The sequence below is a fragment of the Centruroides sculpturatus genome, unplaced genomic scaffold (assembly GCF_000671375.1).
Source record: "Centruroides sculpturatus isolate CEXI.00-Female unplaced genomic scaffold, Cexi_2.0 scaffold437, whole genome shotgun sequence".
NCBI lineage: Eukaryota > Metazoa > Arthropoda > Arachnida > Scorpiones > Buthidae > Centruroides > Centruroides sculpturatus.
In genome coordinates, this window is record NW_019384692.1 from 547,950 (window position 1) to 573,617 (window position 25,668).

At 30.4% G+C, this 25,668-nt stretch overlaps 1 protein-coding gene and 1 long non-coding RNA gene across 2 annotated transcripts; one reads left to right on the plus strand and one right to left on the minus strand.

Annotated features, from left to right (window-relative positions):
- The first annotated feature begins 5,204 nt into the window (after positions 1–5,204).
- LOC111627350 lies at positions 5,205–5,747 on the plus strand. The gene has a single exon (XM_023370911.1). The coding sequence runs from the start codon at positions 5,205–5,207 to the stop codon at positions 5,745–5,747; it is 543 nt and encodes a 180-aa protein (XP_023226679.1).
- Positions 5,748–13,988: 8,241 nt separating this feature from the next.
- Positions 13,989–16,819, minus strand: LOC111627351. The gene is made up of 3 exons (XR_002756984.1): positions 16,753–16,819; positions 15,483–15,520; positions 13,989–14,333 (listed from the first exon to the last, which is right to left on the minus strand). It is a non-coding gene; the product is annotated as an uncharacterized LOC111627351 (long non-coding RNA).
- Between the last annotated feature and the right edge of the window lie 8,849 nt (positions 16,820–25,668).

Consider the following 25,668-nt stretch of genomic DNA (forward strand, 5'->3'; position numbering starts at 1 on the left):
TAACACAGTCTTGTGTTCAATAGTCAATTTTCTGTTTTATTATTATTAATATTGCGTTTCTCCTTTAACATGCTGCTATTTATAGTTTATTAAATTATTTAAATACTTTAACATGCATAATTTCCTAACGATTATTTCAAATTTCTTATTCTTTATGGACAGGGAAGTTAGGCATTTGAGCAGGAAATTTTAAAAATTCTTAAAATGAGCACTAAAGTACTGTTATAATGACGGACAATTCGAACCAATCAAAATAAAAAATCACCACGCCTCACTCTAGGTGCATACACTGAACACGCATTAACTTTTTTTATCGGAAGTAAATGACTCTTCCGGTAAAAAAAGAGAAACATAAATCCCAAGAAACTATGGGAAAAGTTCGTATACCACGAAAGGTGGCGATCGTGTGCGCATCTACACCGTTATTTATTGCCATAAATAACACTTCCCCTCTAGATGGTCACAACACTGATTATCCATAAGTATGACATTTCACGAATAACATTTGACATTATCAAACAGATGTCGTCCACATTCCTACCTTTTGTAACAAAGACTGCTAACATTCATTCGATGGTACATGCTCCGCTCTACCGTTGATAGTTCCCAATAAATATTTTGCTAGATTATTTTTTTGTTCAAGTACTTTGTTCTTAGTTTTGCTTGTGCAGCTTTTGCCATTATGATAATGTTTATGCTATCTGTCTTTATTACCATCTCATTCTCCACATCGAGTCCGATCTCATCGAATATTTCCTTGAACCAGATTAGTTCCTCAAGTACACTTGTAAACGCATTTAATTCGTATTCTGTTGACGATTTTGCAACAAGCGATTGCTTTTTAAATTACCAATGTAATACATTATCTCCGCACATTATCAGGTATCCAGTAAAGGACTTGGCATCTTGCGTCCTCTCCCACAATATGACTGTGTATGCTGTCAGTTGTCGATTCCATCTTCTGTAATGGAGTACTACATAGTTCTCCATTTTCTTTAGGTATCGAATTGCTCTTTTCACAGAAGTTAGGTGTATAACTCGACGGTTTTGGTTGAATTTGACAAATAGCACACTTAAGCATACATTCGATCTTGAGTTCATTGTTAGGTACAATAGCTTCTCGATGAGTCATTGGTAGAGTGTGCTGTCTACTTTGTTACTCTCTTTGTTGTGTCCAATAATAACTAACTTTTTTCTGTATCACTAAACAACCTATCGCGTACCCCTGGGGGTACGCGTACCCCAAGTAGGGAATCGCTGCTCTAAATCGTGTCGTTGACGTATGTTCCCAGTAAGATGATAGTCTGTTTTGTCACAGTGTAATACAGACAAGAATCTAATTTTGAATGTTTCCACCGCGCATTTAACAACACTTTGTGTAAGTAGTAGTTTCAGCATTTTCCGGCTTCTTTTAAACTTTATCAGGTTCGTTGTAAGCGACCATTTCTATCCATAGTATTCAATCCAGGCAGTTTGTTCATGTAGATCATTTCGTTCAATTTCCTATGTAGGAATGTTGACTTCACGTCGTGTGCCTCTGCCTTTATTCCCAATTGCAATGCTATATAAATTAGTAATGGCCATGTTTATTTTTGCATCATTGGCGAAAATGTGTGATCATATTCCGTTCTGGTCGCTGGGCACAACCCATAGCTACTAGTCTAGCTCCAACTCTATTCACCTTCCCTATTTCGTCTGTTTAATCTTGAACACATTTTGATTTTATGGATTTTGCTCCTTCGGGTAGTTTTCGTCAATTTTCACACTGTTTTTCCATGCTCTTCAATCCGTCACCTGTATCAAATTTTCAGCTGGCGATGACTTAATAGCTTTCTCATAGGCCTTGGCTCTATCCTTTCTCTAATGTAATGGGGTCGTCTCAGTTTGACAATGAGTGACAATAATCTATCAATATAAGATTACATTTTTCAGAAGATTGACTTATCAAAAACAGTTACAACTTTCGTTCAAATAAAATAAAATGCAATTATCTTAAATCTGATAATAAAGAGGTTTTGAGAAAGTGCTGTATATCATTAAAATATACTGTACTGTATAAACCTGAATGTCTTTTCTTATATACACTGGCAGAAATTGAAAATGTTACACCCAGATGGAATTGGTGGAAATTCACAAAACTTGGTAAATATCTAAAGGGGCATACCCAGAAGAAATAAACACAAAATAAAATTAATTACGCAAAGTTTTATTGCTGTTTGGTACATGTTTCAGTAAGCAGTATGCCCACCTTGAACAAGGATACACTTTTGGATCTTTGCAGGCATTGAATCAATAAGTGCTGGAATATCTTGTTTGGGTATATCTCTTTATGCTTGCACAACTTGTGCAGTCAGTTGTTGTACAGTGCGCGCTGGGTGGCTATGAGACGTAATCTCTCTACCTATGGCATCCAAATACATGCTCTATAGGGGATAAATCCGGAGACCGGGCATGCCAATCCATGATTGCGATACTTTGCAAGATCTGTCTTGTGATGGCAGCAGCATGAGGACGGGCATTATCTGTTTGGAAGATACCGTTTCGAATGGTGTTCATGATAGGTATGGCTACCGGATGGATCACCCTGTCCACATACTGGCGAGCGGTCATTGTACCTTGAACAATCACCAACTCGGTCCTGCCATCGTAACTTATAGCCCACTAAATCAGGACACCAGGAGTTGGACCTGAGTGGCACTCTGAAATCAGAGCAGGGCGGGATCTTTCTTCAACACGCTGGTGGACACGTTGCTGATTATCACATTAGTTTAGACAGAATTGGAATTCATCACTAAACACAACTGTACCTTTTCCGCTGGACTTATTACACCATCAATTAGAAACAGGGCAATTTTTAGAAAATCACATTTTTATTTCTTAGAGTATGCATTTTGAACTTCGTGTCTCTTGTTGGGGTCAGTGGAAGAGACAGCTCACACACTCGGCGTCCAGGTTAGGACCTCGGCAGATCACTAACCTAAAAGGACCATTTATACATCGACAAGCACGCACACAATCAATCGTATCGTTGTACATCATCCGGACACACTTAGCGCTATCATTACTGGCCTCTATGTCTGTCCATACCATTTCAATGCGTCTGAGTGAGGAACATTTGGTATCGTAGCGGCCATTATGTGTGCTGCCATTAACAGCTACCCACCATCACCCCCGTTTGGAGTGACGTCACTCCCGACGAGATTGGACCGCAACGAAATGGAACCTGGTCGTCTATAGCGACGAATTAGATTAAGTTTGGGCAATGGCGACGGCCGTGTTCGTGTCTGGAGGCCTCATGGTGAATGCTTCAATCCTGCCTATGCTTTGGAGTGGCACACCACCCATACAATCTGGGGTGTCATCAAATACGACAGCCGGCCATCTCTAGTAGTGATCCAAGGGACCTTGACAGCTTAATAGTTAGTGACTACCTGCAGGCACATGTGTTGTCTCTCATGGCAGAGCTCCCAAGAATCACTTTCCAACAAAACAATGTTTGACAACACACAGCAAGGGTATCACAAGACTTTCTCTCCCACATTGCCACATTTCCCTGGCCTGACCGATCATTTTTACCGATCGATCATGTCTTGGATCACCTGGGACGTAAAGTTGAACAGCCTAGGAGTTTGGACGAAGTACAGAACCGATTGCAGAAACTGTGGACTGAGATACTGCAGGACACTGTACGGCACCTGTATGTTCCCATGCCTGTCCATATCACGTCATGTATTCACGCTAGAGATGGCCCAACAAGATACTAGAACGGTCTTTCATTTATATTTTCTCCTACAATAAATGATCCTTTTGCTATCACTTTGTAATCACTTACTTATATCACCATTTTACTTATACGTGTACAATTTCGTTCGATTCCAACAACTCCTTGATGCACTAATTTTTATGACAATGGGTATATCTAGAATTTATTATTTATTATTATTACGTATTATTTAGAATATGGAATTTCTGCGACAAGATCTGACAGCCATTATTTTATCTAAATATATAAAATTACTTGTCCTGACTGACTGAGTCACTGATTGATTCATCATCGCCCAGAGCAAACCGCTAAACCTAAAGAGGTGAAATTTGGTACACAGTTAGGGTACATCATGAAAACGTACACTAAGAAGGGATTTTTCAAAATCCCCCAGGGGAAAGAGGGAGAGGATTAAGGCTTAACCGGAAAAACGGCTTCTACTGTACTATTTTAGATGCGATTTTTTGTTTTTATCTGCGTTTTAGTAGGGTATGCCATGAGAATGCACACTAAGAAGAGATTTTTCGAAATTCCCCCGCGGGCGGGAGAAAAAGAGAATTTAGTCTTCATCGAGTACTTAGGTGTATTAAATTAATAACATTTCACACATTGTTATAAATATTTTTATGTATTTCGATTTTAAAAATGTTTGAACCGTTTTAAATATTGGTTCGATTATAGAACGATTGTAAACGTTCCAGAAAATTGATCAAATTGAAAATAGTTCGTTTGATTCTCGGCAATTTTCATCATTCTCAGCAGTAGATGTTATATAACAATTACTATGGTTGTTGAAATACTGAATATAAATGGTGTTTGCTTGCAAAATCTGCGCGGGCAAAGCCGCTGGTAACAGCTAGTAGCTTTTAAAAATGCTATTTATGTATTTGCAGTTTTTCATCATTTATTAAAAGATTGCAATGTTAAATTCTGGTGCGAATTAACTTATTCTGTCTAGTGGTCACGGAGAAGGACGCTAGTTTTCATAACTATCGTGGCTTCCATGAGACCCACAATGAGGGCTGCCAGGCGGTGAAGAACGGGGCCCTGACATATCTATGAAAGATTACCCGTGAAAAATTCCTAGGAAGTTGCTCACCCAAATTCGATTCTGAGCCAATGAGGAAGCTGAAGCCCTAATCGCCTCGTTCATCGAGCATAAAACAGTGATCTGAAAAAGGAGTTTTTGAAGACCGAATTACCTTTTGTTATGAAAAAAAGAATATAACATCAAAAGTGCTCAGCAAGTAATAGTAAACAGAAAATAACACACCTTAATTTGTTGCTGAGAAAAATAATTGAAAAACTAACGTTTTCAGCCTGATTAACAGGCCATCATCAGGTCCAAAAAGGGGACCTAGAGGAACTAGCTAGCCTGGTATGCCGTCAATCTTGTTTTACTTTTTGTGGTCGAATATACAGGCAGAAAAGAGGAGTTCCGATGGGAAGTCCCCTCTCTGGAATTCTTTGCGAGTTAGTAGTTAGAAGATTAGAAAGGGGAGTTCTACGTAATTTTAAGGAAGATATCATACATTTCGTTAGATATGTGGATGACATTTTTATATTATGGAGAAATAATAGTAGGATACATGAATTTTTGAATAGAATCAATAACAACAAAGATGGTCTTAGGTTAAAATTAGAGCAAAAAAGTTCCTTGAATGTGCATTTCTTGGACATTAATATCAAATTCATGGAAGATCATTTGTCCATCAGCGTATATGTTAAACCTACTCACACCCCGCTATATATACCAGCACAGTCCATGGATACATATCGATATAAAATGGCCTCATTTCAAACTTTGATAAGAAGAGCTTATTTGTATTGTGATAGAATCGGTGACAGGAATAAAGAAACTGATATGATATTGCAAGTAGCCAGGACCCTAGGTTACAAGAAAAGCACCATTGTAGAGTTACTCAAGAAATATGAAAGGAACAAAGAGAGAAAAGGTTTAAATACCGCTCCCAATAGGCGTTGAAGTTTACGTATAATAGTAATTTGAACGGTGTTATGAAAAAAGTTGCTAATAGGAAACAAGCAAGAATGGTTTTAAAAAGAGCCCCAAATTTATATAAAATATTGAGGAATGATACAGATAGAATAAAAACAGAAGAAAAACCAGGTGTATATAAAGTTCCTTATGAGAACATCCAACTAGAAGTTAAGAAAGACTATATCGGCGTCACCAACAGGAGCTTGGGAGTAAGACTAAAAGAGCATAGATACAACGTAAGAAAAGGATCCAATGCTACAATTTTGTTGCAAATGTCGCAAGTCCAAGGTTCGGTGGTGAAATGGGACGAAGCAAAAATTATAAAACCTGTATCTTCCCCCACTTTATCAATGACGGCAGAAGATTGAAATATATAGGAGTAGGCTATGTGAGGGATATTTAAACGCGAGAGATGCTGAGAGCCTGTCGTCAGCGTGGAAGTACATGATTAAAAAGCTCACTAAAGACTCAAGCTAGAATTAGTTTATTGAAAGATTTATTATATTTTTTATTTTATTTTGTGTTAAGTTTATATATTCTTCTGTTTCTCTTGTATATTTTTAAAAATTTTTGTTCGAAATTTTGATTTGAATATTTGTATTCTATACATAGAACGTATCTGTCCCATTTTCGTTTTTTGGACCTGATGATGGCCTGTTAATCAGGCTGAAAACGTTAGTTTTTCAATTATTTTTCTCAGCAACAAATTATGGTGTGTTATTTTCTGTGAAAAGAATATAACTTTTGGGTTTCATGAATTTTCTTAATTCATGATATACTACAGCACAATGAATAACCATTTTTGAAATTAAGGAATTTGGAGTACTCCAAGAGGTGTTCATATTTTACAAAGCAAACATTAAATCCATGGCCGCATGTGAAAAAATTGAAAATTGAATATAAATAAAATGGAAATCACGATTTTGATAAAACAATAAAAAGATTTGTTGACAACCTAACTAGGAAATTTCTTTGAAATCATTTGGAAATTGTTCTTATACGTGGAATTTACTACAAATTGCAAACAAATTGTACCTATTCATATTACCGGATCTAGTAAAAATTGTTGTAAATTATCAATAGAATATTTCATAATGTAAATTTTCGATAAAGCTAGTGAAGTGGATCTCTATGGTCATATTATTATAGTTTCTGGTATGGATTCAAACAAAAAATAATTTTGGAGTTATTTATAAATTTCTGCGACAAATTTTGACAGAACCATTGTTTTTATGTAATAAAAATGGTTTTTTTTTTTGTATTTGCAGTTCTAGTTCTTCGTTTATTAAAAAGTTCCCAACGTTAATTTTGAATATAATTTGCTGAAATTTATAGTAAATAATGAACGCTTGCCGTCTGCAGTAATATCTCAAAATGTATTGTAGATAAGCCTATATAGAAAATACTGAATATGACTAGTGGCTTAGTGGTTTATTTCACTTAAGCAGAAGTTATGTTTACACTTTCCATTTTGAAAAAAAATAATATTGGCTTGCGATAAATCCTTTCTAGTAAAAACTGATACAGGATTGAAATGCAATGTGAAATATTGTTATCAGATGCTTTTTTCCGGCTATGAAACATCAGAATGAAATGAATAATATTGAAAAACTTACCTCTTTGAAAAGTTTATTAATATTATCAAGAAATAAAAACTGATTCAGATGAATAATAATATTTAAATACTGAATCATTCTTGACAACATTATCATTTATCAAATTATCAGAAAATGCATTTTTAAAATATTATGGTCATTTATAAGAATCCCGTTCTTCCCAAGACGACTTAAAAATATATCTGAAATTTGAGTAAGATAAGAGCGAATTCTACTTGTTTTAACTTCTTTAAAAAGCAATTCATCTGTATTTCACAATCTTACATATAAATGATCTAAAAATACGATTTCATTTCGTGATAGTGAAATAACGACAAACATTAATTAAAATGAGAAGTATATTGGTATAGTAAAAGTTTGGTTATTTTTTTTAATTACAAGAATCTTCTTATAATTATAAAATGCTAACTAAATTAATATGCTAATAGTTTGTTATTTGAAAAATTTTTCGTAAAGCACTGTAATTATAAAAGTACAAAAATAAACGACAATTACACCAGCAATGTAATTCACAGATAGGCCTAATGTTGTACATTGGAAAGAATACGCCAGCAGTAATGAGAACAAAACGGTTATTTCAGTCTTGTCAAACTGTCGAAATAAAAACCCAAATTTTAGGATGAATCTAACTACTAGAAAAACTATTGAAACGCAACTCTGAACGGAGACCACAATAAAAATTATCTGACAAACATTTGGCAATGAATTAGTATCTGTTGGATGTCGCTATTGAGTCCCAATGAAGTGTTTGCCATTAACTCGATACCATTAACTGTTAAGACTTAAATAGTGTAGAGATCGTCTATCGTGGACAAATGAATGGAGTCCAGTTATATTCAGTAACGATTCTCGGTTTTGTTTGAATGAGTATAATAAAAAGAAAGAATTAAAAATAAAAATCGGTTATATGACATAATGGAGTTAATTCGTATTTGTTCAACAACATTCTTGCAACTTCTAGTTTAAAATACTATCAGTTATAATAGCTAATCAGACTTGATTTACATGGACGGTACAACAAATATCAGCAATATATATATATATGGATCATAGGTAAACTCAGTGGGATATCTTATAAGTCCATTTGAAAATTGGATTTTTCAACAAGACTCACTGCTCGCTCTCATATTAGACTTATCAAGGCGTTCTCTTGAAACAATTAAAACAATAGGCTAACCAGCCAGGTCGTTGATTTGTCCCCATTTTAACTTATATAAAGCTTTACGCAGCTAGAGAGTACAGTACAAAGTGTGGTCTATCATAATATGAAGGAATATAAGCAGATACGTAGAGATATTCTTCAAGAAGACATTTAACAACTTTCCAAATTAATGCAATAATAGCATGAAAGCCGCATCACATTCTTTTATGTGATTTTGCACTATGAATTTCAGTGAATATCTTTAATTAATTAATAAATCTGTTTTTTATGTGTGAATCTAAGAGACTAAATTTCATAAGCATAGAAAAGAGATTTAAGCATTTTATTTTTAATCTAAGCCAGAGATGCTTTAAATTAAAAGACAAAATCTTCATATTAATTTATTAAAAATTAAAATTCAAAGTAAAAAATCTTAAATAAATTTCTCATTAATGTTTAAAAATTGTTTATTCTCATCGTAAATATGCTATAAAGTAAAAGTCAATTTCAATAATATCATAGACTACAGTTAGCTTTATTCTTACATCTTTGAGGTCCTGGATAGAGTCCGAGTCTCTTTAAACGTAAGAAAAATTCAATTCATTTGATAAAATATTTTGTTATAAAAAATGTACGAATTAGACCTGTCGCGAAGTACCAAATAAACAGTACGGTCGACCCCGTTAGTTCACGAGTTGTCGTGAACTAACGGGTTGGAATTCTTTAGAATGTCGATCGGAAAGATCGAGCTTTGACTCTGACGCTCTTAGACATGACAGAATTTAGAAATAAACAAGAAAATGTAGCATTTCTTTAAAAGAAAAACTATCGTGTTGTAAGTTATAAAGACACAAAATAATTCTTAGATGTCTGGAAAGAAAATATCATCGCGCGAGATACGAGCGAAAGTTTTCAAGTTCGACCAACACTTTCGGACCAAGTCGAACGAAGGTGTCAAATTGATTAACGCAGAGTGGACTTTTCCGTGCCCGATTTCGTTGTGTAATTTCACCTAGAAACAGGAAAGGGAACAATCGGAACGTGGAGAGAGAAATTCGGGACCAATGAAATTCAGAATTTCGGGGGGAAATCCTTTATAAACCAGAGATTCAAGGACTAAGGTAGTCGCTTCTTTCTTCTTCAACCTGTTTTTCCTCTGTGCCTGTTCCCCTGTATTTTGTTTTCATCTTCCTAGTTTCACCTACGTTCCGCCGCTCTACGCCGACTTCCAGCCAGTTTTTTTCCCGGAACCGCCGATTGCCATCGAAACTTGGTCCGATCGCCATCAGATCGTGTGGATAAAGTTTGTGACCATAGACTGAACTTTCTAAGTATCTGTTTAAGAGAAGAAATTCTCGACCGAAATTGTGTAATCATCGTCTTTCCAAATAAACAGCTTGTATTGTAAAGGAAACTGTCTCACAAGTCATTGTTCGACAACCACATCCACATTACGTTCGCTCATCTTGATAGGGATAAAAAGGGGGGTTAAACCCTGTCGGGATAAAGGGGAGGTAAATCCCTATCGGGAAATTTCACACATTCTAATAAAAGAATTTGTCAATTTGTTTTAACTTAAGAAGGAAAACATCATTATTATCGAATTGGAATTTGATTCCGGTATCTTATTTACAAAGAACAAGCTTACTAATCTCTTTCAAGAAAAGTAATCTTAAAGATATTCATAAATTACATTCTAAATATAATCCAATTCCGAGTTATATATAGTGAAGTATGAAATATTTTTTGAAATGGCGCGTTGGCGAAGCCTCTTGTATGCGGCTTACAGAATTGTGTTCGTTCTCAAAATGTGATCGATCGAATTTTATTAAACTTCCCCATTTTCCATTAATTTTGATGAGGAATAATAATAAAAAAATAAAATATGGAGATCCAGGATTTTGTTTTCCAGTTAGAATGGGGTCAAAGTGACAATCTCCATTCATTCTCCCAGACGCGACTTAGCGCGCTTAACAAAATTTAGCAGCAATAAATGAATAAAAACAGAATTGCGCGCGCCTAACGGAAAATTCGCGCCAAAAAGCAAACAAAGCAATTGAGGCCGAATGAATGTAAGGATCAACCCGTGCCCGACAAGAGTAGGAATCGCGATCCTTGCCCAAAAATTGCAAGGATCCGACAATTATAAGTATTGCCTTCTCTTGTGATTTTCAGCCATTTTCTTCTAATTACAAAACACATACTCTCTCGCTTTCTCTTTCATTCTCACACAAACATCTATGTTAAGTTCGATATACAATTAAACAAAATTGTAACACATGGCAGGTGTGTGTATGTTATCGGGCGTTGAATTGTCATTTGTCACACGTGTCAGGTGGGTTGATGTAATCGTATCTCTAAGAATGCAGGGTGAGATTGTCCCGCCTAGAGAGGGAGAAATTGTGCTCTTCCCTTTGGTGTGCTGACAAGGGTGTTGACCAGTGTGTGTAGCTGCGTGGCTGGTCAAGAACCAGTGTTGTGATTATAAAATACAGTCGACCCCCAATAACACGGTAGATACGTTCCGTTCTTTATGAAATTGATATTCTACGAGTCCTTAAATACATGAGCCAATCACAGCCCGGCACGTATGCAGTTTACGGACTACGGCTGTTTGAAAGGTTTCCTTCCATAAAATTAACCGATTCTAGACTAATTCGACTCAACATTTTCAAAACACGTGTAATATTTTGGGAATAATCCGTATAAACTATGCTAAAAACAAAAAATTGTAGGATTACTTACCGAGTGTGCACCGTTCGACGATACCATTGCTTAAGCTTGTTTTCGTCGTGGACGGCGCATCGAATGGGGGCGCGCGTTTCCTGATAAATTATTTTTCTGCGAAAAATTTGCTGAAATTTGGAGACATCATTAATATAAATATAATTTTTATGGCCGTTAAATAATATTGATAAATGAGTAGGTCTGCTGCTCGTTTAAACTCAATGGTTTGTGCAATATCCGCTATTGTCTAGATTTGACCAATCCTGTCGCGACACGAGTCGGCGATGACGTTTTACCGTTATATAGGAGTCTCTTTTAGCGTGTTTATACGAATACGGTCGCAATTTTTTCGCCGTTATACACGAATCCGAATTATATCAACTTGTTTTATAAGGGGGTCTACTGTAATTGTCGGGTGCTGAATGTTGCTCGCTTGTTTGAGAAATTAAAGTTCAAATTGTGTTGTTATGTTATAAAGGAACTGTGTATTGTTTTTAGACCGTGTAGACAGGAACATTTTACATCATCATTTTTACAATCTATAAGTACATACATATCCTTACAAATTCAAACACGCGTGAGTGCTGGGGTTAGGTGAATCGAAATATAATTTATATGTAATAATATTATTTTAAAATTTACTAATTAAAAATTTTTAATTACAAAATGCAACGCTCCAGTTGAATTCTATCGCGATCAACACAGACTGGCAAGGTTTTCTTAGTTTAATGTAAAAAGTATTAATTCAATTAAAAATTATTGAAGCTTTTTACAAATATTTCAATATCCATATTCAATACAAAAATTTTTTTTGTTTTCCATAATTAACATTTTCTAAAATAATTTACATATTGTAAATAAGCTCAATATGCATTAGAAAAAATCAAAACAAAAATAAATAATTTTTTAAAAGAGTGATTTAGAAAATGAATCTGTAAATTTATTTTTCATTTATCTTTTATTTTTTTGATTTTTTAAATATCAGAGTTTTTTTACATAAAAACGCCAATTAGTATTTTAAGAAGATTTTAAACGTTAACTTAAAATCGATTGAACAAAATACAAAATTTAAATCTGAGGGATAGTCAGAAATTACGGGTGATTACGATTTTTCATGCAACTTTAATACCTTTCGATGTTCACAAGATAAATTAGTGCTGTAAATGCCATATAAAATCTTAATTCCTAAAGTTTTTGTACATTAGTGTTGTTGGTATTTTTTAATTTTAATTTATTTTCACTTTCTTCAACAGATTGAAAATGGCGAAAATAGAAAAAAAGCTTATTGCTCAATTGAAATCCATAACAGCTGTGATGTGGAACCAAACTTTAGTAATAAACCTTTTATGTGCCGTTTACAATGTATTTTTATCATTTTTACATCCAAAGTTATTAGATTTTTAAACTTGGATAAAGGCTTAGAATTATTCTGTATGTGATTCAACATGAAATTTGATTAATAGATTAATGGATTTTTAACTAAAATAAAGAGAAACTTCACAAATCAATATTTCATCAGAATTTCTGTAGCCGAATAGAGTTTAATGATAAAATATTTATCCTTTAATCGAAACTTTTTAATATTAATTTTAAAGAGGCACTTTTTATTATAAACTTACATTTCCTGATAATAAACCGGTATATAGTTTAAATCTCTAAAGTAAAAATGAATTTTTAATTTAAATTTATTTTACAAATAGTTTGAAAAAATCTAACGAAATGAAAATTATTGAATTAAAATAAATGAGAAATCTAATGTAGGGGAGATCGGGGCAAGATCGGCATGTTAAGCTTTAGTTAAATTTTGTGTAATAAATACTGCTGTAAACTGAAAAAAAGCTTTGCATATTGTCTATTGGAATGTTACCTTACTATAGAACTGGTTAAAATCAGTTTGGAAATAAAAATAATTAAAATAATTACAACTTTACAAGAAGAGAGAAATTGACGAAGTTGCCCCGGGTATAGGGGCAAGATCGGCAACTTCTCTCTTTTTGTAAAGTTGTAATTATTTTAATTATTTTTATTAAAGTTGCCCCTGGTATAGGGGCAACAGTAATGGGGCAAGATAGGCACGTATATAAAATTATGTTATTAACAATGTATAAGTTGGAATTCACTATTAAAACAAAGAAATACAAATCCAACACCCATTTAATATTATTACAACGAAATGCAAGTTCAAAGACATATATACATGAATAACAAATGCAAACATGTTTTCATTTATCATCTGTTTGATTTTTATCCTTTGCTTCTAATGTGGCTTTATGTTGCCGATCTTACCCCGCTAGTCATGATTTCGAAACATTAAGTACAACCCTGAGAACAGAATGCCAAGCCACGATCTGGCCACGTGAATAAGTTGAAGTTACATCCTTCTAACAGGAAAAGTAACTTTCGTTATCATGGAATTATAACAAAACCTGCCAATTCAATATAAATGGAAAAAAAATATTATATGGAATTGAACGAAAATGAAAATTTGCTTGATAATTCAACTACGCTTGTTGGAGAACAATAAAAACACTACACTCAACAAGCCACTAATAAAACTCAACTGCCTAACCTATAACCAAAGTCTCCTTTTAATTTGTTTTAAAAAAAAAAGCGCTTGACAAACTTGCCCCGCTTGCCGAAGTTGCCCCGATCTCCCCTAAACAAAATTCCGGTAATTTACGTTTGAATAAAATCTATTTATATCTGAAAGAAAAGCGGATTGTGATCACCGTATTGCTTAGTAATAAGCGATATCCTAAATACATTTCAAAGAAGTTTGTTATTTTTTGTTTAAGATGAAATTAAGAAATAAATTTAACAATTTAAAAGCATGAAAATAAGTTTTCTTGTTCACTCCTATTTCGTCCATTAAAAACTAATAGATGAATAGATTTCTTCATTCCGTAGGCGAGGTCAAATGCAGGCGCTTTGCCAGCACCTCTATATTTGAATCAGATAAAAGAAGGAAAGATTCCTTTTCTGCTCCTAAGGATGCTTTACTTCAGCCTGTTCAAAAGAAAGCTCTATATCTGGATTTCCTAGATGAAGAAGTTTATTCTCAGAAGGGAGATAAAACCAGAAAAGGGTCTAAAAAGAAAAACAAAAAACATTCCAAATTTATTAAGAAACAGAAAAACCCAAAATTTAGATCTTTTTGTAAAATAACTTGATACCAGAAAAATGTAAATAAATTTTTATTTAAATAAGTGATAAAAATGATATATTTATAACTAAATAAAAATCCTATTTTGAAGGATCTAAGATGGATTAGGCTTCACTTCATTTCTCCGAGGCCCTATTTGTAGTGATAATGCTTCTATTATTTTTTGATAGCCTACACTATATAGAAGTTGTACTTTTCAATATAAATTGCAACTGATAGGAAAGTTATAGCGTTGAAAGTGAAACTAATTAACAGATAACAAAGAATGATAACAGAAAAGATAGCCAGAAGCATTTTACCTAATAAATGTAATTAACTGTATTTGAAATTAAATAATCTATTAAGAAAATTAAATTAAAATATTCTATTTATAAACTCATATATGAATATAATGTTTATTTATTTAAAATATTATCATGTACATAAAATGAATTAATTTAAAACTTTACTAACAGATGGCAGGACAGTCTCTGTATTTTACATCAGAAATTCATTTTAAATTGGTATTTTTTTAAACTTCTTTTTCGAAAACATTTTCTAAAATTTAAAGAATATTTTAACAAAATATGGTTGATTTGAATAAATCCAGTAATATTAATTTCAAGTTAAAAATTATTTCTAACATATAATTAGCCCACGAACTACAGTTTGAGAAACATTACCTACATTCTACAATCAAAATCTTTACTTAATTTTTTGATTAAAAAAAATTATACGGCAACTTGAGTTCATTTTAAAAAATAATTTCAAATAAATATACATATATATAAACTAAAACACGAATATTTTATATTTAATGAATTTAATCATATATTTATTAATTAAATACTTAAAATCAAATGTAAATTCACTTTGATTTATGTAAATTAAAATATAGATATACCGGTATATATTTAAATTTAAAGAATATTTTTTTAAACAAAAATGTTGAAAACAATTATAGTTTATGAATTTCTAACGTTTTTTTTAAACGTTACGTCTTTAACTATTGAACTAATCTATAATAATAATATAAAAAAAAGGCTTTAAGTTAAAATCTCTAGTAATTGCTTTTGTTACGTGAAAAGTCTTACTTGAAATCATGTCAACCATCATTATTAAAATCTGAAAACTACAGGATAAATTATATCAGATAAATTCGTGAAAAAAACATCATTATCACTCAGCTTATACTAGGGAAATTTTAAAGAAATTTATCTATATAAGCGGTAAAAATATCTACTTTAATTAATTAAGAGCTTTTTATAAATATTTTAATAATTTTATTAATAATATAATAAAAAATTTTACGTTATTTGCTTCAACAGCAGAAGAATGTTTAATTCTCTTATCACTCTTATTATTTTTTGTAAGAAAATCAAAATTCTTCTTTACTTATTTCTTTTTAAAGTATAAAAATATTTTATGTTTTTTCTTAAGAAAATTGAAAATAAAAAGAAAAAAAGCACTGAAACAACTTAACTCAGTGGGAGAAAAATTAATTTCTATTAGAGCGAAAGTTTTTAATTATCTTTAAAATTCCGAGAATAAATAAAAAAAAATTTACATTTTTCTAAGTTTGTAAAAAATTTTATATTAAAAAACAACTATAAATTATTTATTATATAATAATTAAGCTGTATTAAATGAAAGGATTATAATTAACAGCTTTACTCGTTTTATATATCGCAAACAAGGTTTATTGAGTGAAAGTTTTCGAAAGAAACGTTACTTTGTCAGAAATCTGTTTGATGAATGCGATTTTGATGAAAGGAAAAGTTATGTAATAAACTAAACAAGTATGACATTCAATGAGGTCGTAAGGTCATCCGTTTGCACGGTTGACTATCTGTTAAAGGACACGAGAAACAGTTGTTGACAGTTCTACGTTGTTATGCAGTTTGCTTAAAGTAGTTATTGATTTACTACTCTTCTCTATCTTACAGTGGTATATTCATATCATTATAAATGGAAATTCCATTTTAAAAATGATATAATAATAATATCAGTTAAAAAATCTATCAGTCTTAAAATATTATATGTTATACTGTTAAAAACAAAGTGCTATTGTATTCGTTCTTTATATACATTATAATCTCTATCCTTAAAATATTAAGAAAATTTTATTTACTTTTTATATTATAAAATATTTTGTATTGTATAATATAAAATAGAATATTCTTTAAATAATTTTCTATGTAATTTATGTATTTGATTCTATATTCATTATATTTATTCACTTATTTATAATTATCTATAAAATATCAATGTACTCTACTGACTTAATATTATAAATATAGTATTTAACAATAATTTACTAATATAGATTGTTTAATATTTTAAATAGCTTATATTGAAACTTACATTTAATTCCAGTTATGTTTATTAATCTAGAAATTTTATCTTACTTGCATTTTAATCTCATCATCTTGTAATAAATCTAAAAGAATTGTTATCAAAATTCTTCTATTCTAATTTTTTATTTCAAATTAATTTAAATAATTATTCAGCTAGAATTATTCCAGATAAAAAATTAAATTGGTGTATATATAAAAATGCTCAAGCATTCATTATACAATATAAACTTTATAATTAAAGACATTTTAATGTAATATTAGAATTATGACAATTTTATCAAAACTTCTTTCATTATATTAAACTTTATATGAAAAAGTTTAAATATTTCATTAAATAAAATAGATGTAATAAATAATTATTATTAAATATATTAAAAAAATTAATTTATATTATTTAAACTTTATACGTTTAGTAAAATTTAAATACATTTAAATTAATATAATTTCATACGTGTTACCATCAAATTAATTAGTTTGACAACAATTCTGTTATATTTTCTAATATTTTCAATGTAAAAAAATGAGTCAGACAAACTTGAAACCAAACACGAAAATTATTTATAACATTCGTATCCTGTAAAAGTATCTCTCGTATTCTACGGAAAAATAACGAGGAGTCAATAATTCTAGAACGTTGCTAAGTTTGGATAACGTTATCATTTATTGTTGTATCGAACGTCTCGAGTGCATTGTACCGAATTATTTTCTATAATAAATTAAGATGGACAATAAATAAAGAGCAATAAGGAATGCTCAGCAATCCTGGGTGGCATTTATGAGTGAAAGAAAGTAAATGGTTTGTACTTGAACCAATGGTTATCTTCGTTTGCAAGCTAGATGGTTTGTAGTACTTATTTGTGTACATTCTTTTCAATTTATTATAGTAAATATTTCACTGAATTTTATTGTTTCAGTTAATATGCTTACATTGCATCTATTCGTCTCATTCTGTTTTCACGGTTAAGATTTAATGTAATAACGTTTCTACTAATTATACTAATAGCAAATGAAGGACTTTTGCACAGTAAAAAACGGAAATTCTTTTTGTAGAAATATTGATTTGTTAATGATAAGATATTATTATTTAATTGATATAATTTGTATCAGTCGAAGTAAGAATTCTATTCAAATTTTTATTGATTTGTAAAGTGAACTTTGTAGAACATTTAATTAAACAATGGAAACTCCTCTTTGTCTTCAATTTCCATATCGTGGAAATAATTAAAATAATTATAGAATAATAACTAATTAAAATGAAGTTATGTGAAGTATTAAATAAATCTTACAATCAGATAAAATTTTATATTTTAAAGGAACTCGCTGCAATTGTAATTTTTATACAGAAAACGAAAAAATATATATATATATATTGATACAATGCAGAACATTATTTACACTTGAATGTTTTTAGAAAAAGTTTAATTCGTCCCTTAAGACAGTAGGCATATCTTTTGTTAGAATTCTGTTAAAACATTCTTTCTTATATATGTATCTTCCAAGAAAAAAGATGTTAAACATCATCTGTTGTTTGATTTTTTGACGAAAAGAAGGGAAGAAATTTAAAGTTGAAATGTAAAACATGTTTCTCGACTACTTTTAGAAGTGTCTGTTAGTCAAACCACTTTGGATTCCTTCTTGATTTCCAGAACGTTTGTATTGCAAAGCTATACATTTTTCTTCAACAAAGTTGAAAGTTATTGTTTCAAGTCAGTTATCACTCGACAACGTGGATTTCAAATGTTTTCGTGCAGAAATTATTGACTCAACTGAGACTATAGCAACCAAATGTGATTATTTTAGAAAAAGATAAGAAGTATTTGGAATCTGTTGGTTTGTTTTATAAAGAATACGTGCGAACATTCGAAAAAATGTGCTTCATCACTTTCAGAATGAAATAAATGTAGACATAAAATGTGTTTTAAAAATATATGAAAGTAATATATTATAATTGAATGCAGAGAAATTAGTGAAAAGTTTAAGATAAAAAAAAATTAAGAAATTATACATTAACGTTGAAAATATTTTCTTTAAAACTGAAAATTTAAAATATTCGCATTTATCGATTTAATTTAAATAATTTAAATATATGTATATTTTTAAATCGAAAAAGAGTTTTCAAGTTTACTATTTTAAATCTCGTTTAAAAAATTTAAAAAATAAAATATAACGTTATAATATTTTTATATTTAAACAATTAAAATTTTTATAAAATAACCTTTTGTAAACGATTTATCATGGAAAAATCTGAATTATTTATTATATTATATGAGTTTATATTATTTAATTTTGCACACTAATCTACTAATTCTGATACAGTCTTAGAAATTTTGCATATGGATTATGTAATAAATCTCTCTATATATTTACCCTGCACATGGATCTTGTATGAAAAAACACATAGAAATGAAGAGGCGCTATTTGCTAAATAACGGCACTTTCTTCATTTTGTGGTAAATTCAGAATCAGTGGAGAGACACTCAGATGAAAACATATTAAACTGGTTAAGGTATCTTCCTTTAATCTGTGAATTAATGTACAAAAGTCTTTACATAGCAGTAGGACGAACGTCCGCACGTGTCGACAGACAGTAGTTCTAACAAAGGAACAGGTTAAGACTAAGGGTCATAAAACCTTTTGTTTGGTTATTGGGTAGGTCCCTCTAGTGGGTCAAATTGGTATGCGTCGAGAGTATCGACACATTTATCTTAGGAGCAATATTGATTTAATATTACTCATAAGATATAATAAGAATTTTAATCAAAATCTGTAGTCAAATTTTGTTTATACAAAGAACAGAAATTTTTCCAGAAAAAAATAATAGTTGCCATAGCGACTTTGTTAGGAACATATTTTTGCTACGAGAGTTGAACTTCATATAGAGTTCGTTCACATCTGTTGGCAGGTAAACATCCCCCATCCAAAGTACTCAAAAAATATGACGTCAACGAATACATTTAGACCGATCGCTCTATATTCTATATGAATTCATTTTTGATACATATTTTTTGTAAAGTATTTTCAAACAAATTTGGAATATTATAACAACAAATGCAAATTATTTAGATTATAATAAAAATAAATAGTAAAAACTTATTTATAAACCTTTTTATAGTTTTTNAACAATTCGATTTGAAATAATATTTTTGTAGACTAACCTCAAAGTATTATCTGGAAAACTTCAAGTTATAGTCTGAAACATCTACGGTCATATAATGGATATATAAGTATAAATTGTTAATATAACATATCTTTGTAATTCGCTAAACTGACAGACATTTCAGTCTTCCAAATAAATATGATCCTAACAGTACATAGATTCGAACAAAATTTGATTTATATGTTCCATTTTTGATATTATGTCACTCAGAAATGCTTTATCTTTACGACGATAAAGCAATTTAAAAAGTTTATATTTCAGTAATATATATAAAAACCATTGAAACTAAAATTAGAAAGTAATGAGCTATTTAAATTTTGCTTAATATTCAATACAAATTATATTCTTTCATACTACTTATTCATTTTAACATCTGCATTTCTGCAGTTTTCTCCAATTCTATACAAAAGATAATTATTACACAAATTGTGTACATAGAGACAGAATTAATGATTTATACGAAGCAACTGATATTGTATAAAAATGAATAAGTTTCAAATAAAAATAGCATGACAATAATTAAATACAAGTCAAGAAGAATAACAGAGTTATAAGAATAAAAGATCATAAGAGGTTGTTAAACAAATTAATAATTAAAAAATGTATTCACTGAATCGTACATAATGTCATTGTGTATTTTTAAATAAGAAGTCAAATAAGTGTGCATAATATGTTGAAACAATTTACGATCGTTAATATGATTATTCATAATTTTTTTTTAATTTATATACTGCATAGAAATATAACGGTAACTTCCGTACTGTATATGAAGATTTTATATCCAAATTGGTCAATTATAATTAATAAATAAGATTTAATATGATAATAAAGTAAATTTTTATTATATACAAAAAAATTGTAATGAAAATCTCATATAAAAATTGCTATAAATTTAGAATAAAAAAATTAAAGCAACTATAATAACAGTAAATGTTTATAGGATATTAAAATGATTATAATTTCTAATTAGGAAAGAAAATCTAATATAATCTGCTTCTCTCGAAAAGATAGTGAAATTGCAAACATTAGAAAGACATATATTTCTAAGAAAATAAAGTTTTAAGAAAAAAATAAAGATATGATATTTTAAAAGTTAAAATCCGAGTTATTTGAAAGTTATTTATATTGAAGCGTGATTTTTATACTAGTTTTTTAAGTAAAAAAATTTCCTGACAAGAAACTAATTGAGCCAAAGGCTTAAGAAAACTTATAAAAGTATTTTGTTTTGTGTTTCTCAAAGCTGTCATGTAACATCATTAAAACTTATATATCTTTTCTTTTTTCTGCGATGTTTTAATAACTACTTTACGTAATTGACTCGAAAATAAGTTTGCATTATTTTCTATAATAAAACTTTTCGTTTATTATCTAAAATCTTAAATATAAATTTTAAATTTAAGACTTTTAAAGTAAATATATGTGATTAAATGGAAGTTTAATTAATGAATTTAGATACTTGTATATGAAGTTTGATATACCGTGTATATACATTAAATATATAAACATATACATATGTATAGTTTCGGTTAGAAAGTGGCTATAGAATTTAGTATATTATACTGTACACTAACTTTTCTGTTAGTTACATCATTTATATAGTGTAACTAACATATATATGTTAGTTACAATGTATATATGTGTATTTAGGGGAGACCGAGGCAACTTCGGCATGCGGGGCAAGTTTGTCAAGCGCTTTTTTTAAAAAAACAAATTAAAAGGAGACTTTGGTTATAGGTTAGGCAGTTGAGTTTTATTGGTGGCTTGTTGAGTGTAGTGTTTTTATTGTTCTCCAACAAGCGTAGTTGAATTATCAAGCAAATTTTCATTTTCGTTCAATTCCATATAATATTTTTTTTCCATTTATATTGAATTGGCAGGTTTTGTTATAATTCCATGATAACGAAAGTTACTTTTCCTGTTAGAAGGATGTAACTTCAACTTATTCACGTGGCCAGATCGTGGCTTGGCATTCTGTTCTCAGGGTTGTACTTAATGTTTCGAAATCATGACTAGCGGGGTAAGATCGGCAACATAAAGCCACATTAGAAGCAAAGGATAAAAATCAAACAGATGATAAATGAAAACATGTTTGCATTTGTTATTCATGTATATATGTCTTTGAACTTGCATTTCGTTGTAATAATATTAAATGGGTGTTGGATTTGTATTTCTTTGTTTTAATAGTGAATTCCAACTTATACATTGTTAATAACATAATTTTATATACGTGCCTATCTTGCCCCATTACTGTTGCCCCTATACCAGGGGCAACTTTAATAAAAATAATTAAAATAATTACAACTTTACAAAAAGAGAGAAGTTGCCGATCTTGCCCCTATACCCGGGGCAACTTCGTCAATTTCTCTCTTCTTGTAAAGTTGTAATTATTTTAATTATTTTTATTTCCAAACTGATTTTAACCAGTTCTATAGTAAGGTAACATTCCAATAGACAATATGCAAAGCTTTTTTTTCAGTTTACAGCAGTATTTATTACACAAAATTTAAGTAAAGCTTAACATGCCGATCTTGCCCCGGTCTCCCCTATATAGTTTTATTTTACTCACAGGGTATTAAATTGTATGTACGGTCCACATTAATTAATAGTAGGGCCTATAGTATTTTTTCCATTTATAATGATTCTTTACTATAGGAAAAAAAGGATTTCGACGTTAAGTCGTCATTTCTGTAATGCAACAAAATATATTCTGCTTTCATTTGAGATGTTTAATTTTGTTTGATGAGATACGGTAACGCAATACGTCGGTGATCTGCGAAGGGACGGACGAAGTTTCTAAGGTATACTGGTCCCTGCTTAGCTGTTATAGCATACGCATAAAATTCCACTTGGCCAGCCCATTTGTAAGGTGAGAACCCTCGACCAACTACAAGTGGACACTTGTAGTTGGTCGCGGGTTATAGAAGTAACTTATTTTGATTTAATTTAGTTTCAGCCAAAAGTATACCAAAATTTGCAGAATAAAATCAGAATAGTCTTAAGTGATCGCACTTCCATCCACCGACATACATATAAATGTGCACAGAAAATTAAAAAATAAAATTTTATGACTGCAAACGCGGATTGGACTAAGCGGCTAAAAGAACTATTTAAGATATATAAAATGACTCATAATGACTTGTGCAGTGTAAAATATGGCGGTTGCATGTTCGACGAACTTACGTTTATATCACCGAATCGCCCCCATTTTGGACCAGGTCAAACATACGGTAAGTATAGAAAAACGATACTCTTAGTGCCGACAGAGCAGAGACAAAAAGTGAAAACAAATTATATATATAATATAAATAATCCACTAATGGATTTAAAGTTCTTAAGAAACTATACTCTGGTTACATTTATGGGATTAGAGGCTTGATAGATAGCTGTTTTGGATTATATTTACGTGATATCCACTTGAACTTACGTATCAATCGTTGTTTTGTCTCGTATCCTCTCTGATATGCTAATGCATTTCTAGCTGTAGGGGAGATCGGGGCAACTTCGGCATGCGGGGCAAGTTTGTCAAGCTCTTTTTTTAAAAAACAAATTAAAAGGAGACTTTGGTTATAGGTTAGGCAGTTGAGTTTTATTGGTGGCTTGTTGAGTGTAGTGTTTTTATTGTTCTCCAACAAGCGTAGTTGAATTATCAAGCAAATTTTCATTTTCGTTCAATTCCATATAATATTTTTTTTCCATTTATATTGAATTGGCAGGTTTTGTTATAATTCCATGATAACGAAAGTTACTTTTCCTGTTAGAAGGATGTAACTTCAACTTATTCACGTGGCCAGATCGTGGCTTGGCATTCTGTTCTCAGGGTTGTACTTAATGTTTCGAAATCATGACTAGCGGGGTAAGATCGGCAACATAAAGCCACATTAGAAGCAAAGGATAAAAATCAAACAGATGATAAATGAAAACATGTTTGCATTTGTTATTCATGTATATATGTCTTTGAACTTGCATTTCGTTGTAATAATATTAAATGGGTGTTGGATTTGTATTTCTTTGTTTTAATAGTGAATTCCAACTTATACATTGTTAATAACATAATTTTATATACGTGCCTATCTTGCCCCATTACTGTTGCCCCTATACCAGGGGCAACTTTAATAAAAATAATTAAAATAATTACAACTTTACAAAAAGAGAGAAGTTGCCGATCTTGCCCCTATACCCGGGGCAACTTCGTCAATTTCTCTCTTCTTGTAAAGTTGTAATTATTTTAATTATTTTTATTTCCAAACTGATTTTAACCAGTTCTATAGTAAGGTAACATTCCAATAGACAATATGCAAAGCTTTTTTTTCAGTTTACAGCAGTATTTATTACACAAAATTTAAGTAAAGCTTAACATGCCGATCTTGCCCCGATCTCCCCTATATATTTAATGGATCAATGCTTTCTAAAATTTTAAATGTTTCACAAAAATAAATTATTTCACAAAACTGAACTAAAATAGTTCAGCGTTGCAAGCGTAAAACATTCAAACCTCAGTAATTTTAGAAATACTTCCTTTTACTGGCATTTCTGACCGAAATGACTACGATACATCAAAACAATATTTTTCACAAGCCTATTGTGATTCCGTACTCCATCATGTGATATAGATATATTAATAAAGTACTAATGGGATGGCAACGAAATAGAAAAGATTCTAATCTAATATTTAATTATACGAGCAATATATCTTCAAATATTAAATTTTCGCTAGAGACTGAAGATTAACCATCAATAACACTCGTTGATCTGTCAATAACTATTCAAATAATAGATTTGTATTCAACATCATCATTTAAAAAAATTTCTTCTCTTCTTCCAAAATAAAGAATTATATTTATTTGATAAATTTCTTAATGGGGTTCTTTCTCTTTCGCAGAAGTAAAACATACAAATATTTCTCTATCACAATCACATTTAATTCAAAATTAGAAATAAAGAATTCTATGTCTAGCAATCATTCTGTTTCAAAATTCAATTATTTAAATAAGAAAATTAAGCATAAATTATTTCCTACTTTAATGCTAGATAATGAAAAATTGTTTTTCCCCCAGCTCCTATGATATTTGCTGATAGTATAACATATAGGATGTTAAAGTTATGCAAGAAATTTCCTTTTCCGCTGACAGTAATTTAATTATTCTCTGTAGATTATGCTTTGACAATTTGAGACCGATGGGAAATTAGAGGAAATGCATCTATATTATACAATTATAAAAACAAGAAAATAGAATATTAGTTTATATCTGTGCAACAGAGTGAAATTTAAGCGAACGAATTGCAGAATAGATGTAACGCAACGTCAGCCATTTTAGTTAGAGAAGATAAATTCCAAAACAAACTTGCACATAATACAATTAACTTGTTAAATGTAAGTACTGTGATTTTTATTATAATATAAAAAACTGTGTATATATTAAATACAATAATTTAATGTAATTTGCATTAACTTATTAAATTACATTTAAATAATTACTGTATCACAATAATTAAATGTAAATAATAGAATTTATTATGTCATATTATATACTAGTAATTCAATTAAATTAGTTAAAATTCATTAAGACTATAAAGCTTATATTTCAATATTTTAAAATTTATATTTTTGAGTATGACATGTGACTGTCTTGATAATGTCACAATTTAAACAATGTTTTGATAGATATCGTTTTTTTTTTCATTACCAAATATAACCTTCAATACATATATACAGTTTAATCAATCACCCACCCCATATGCTGCTTGATAGTACTAATACAAAGTAAC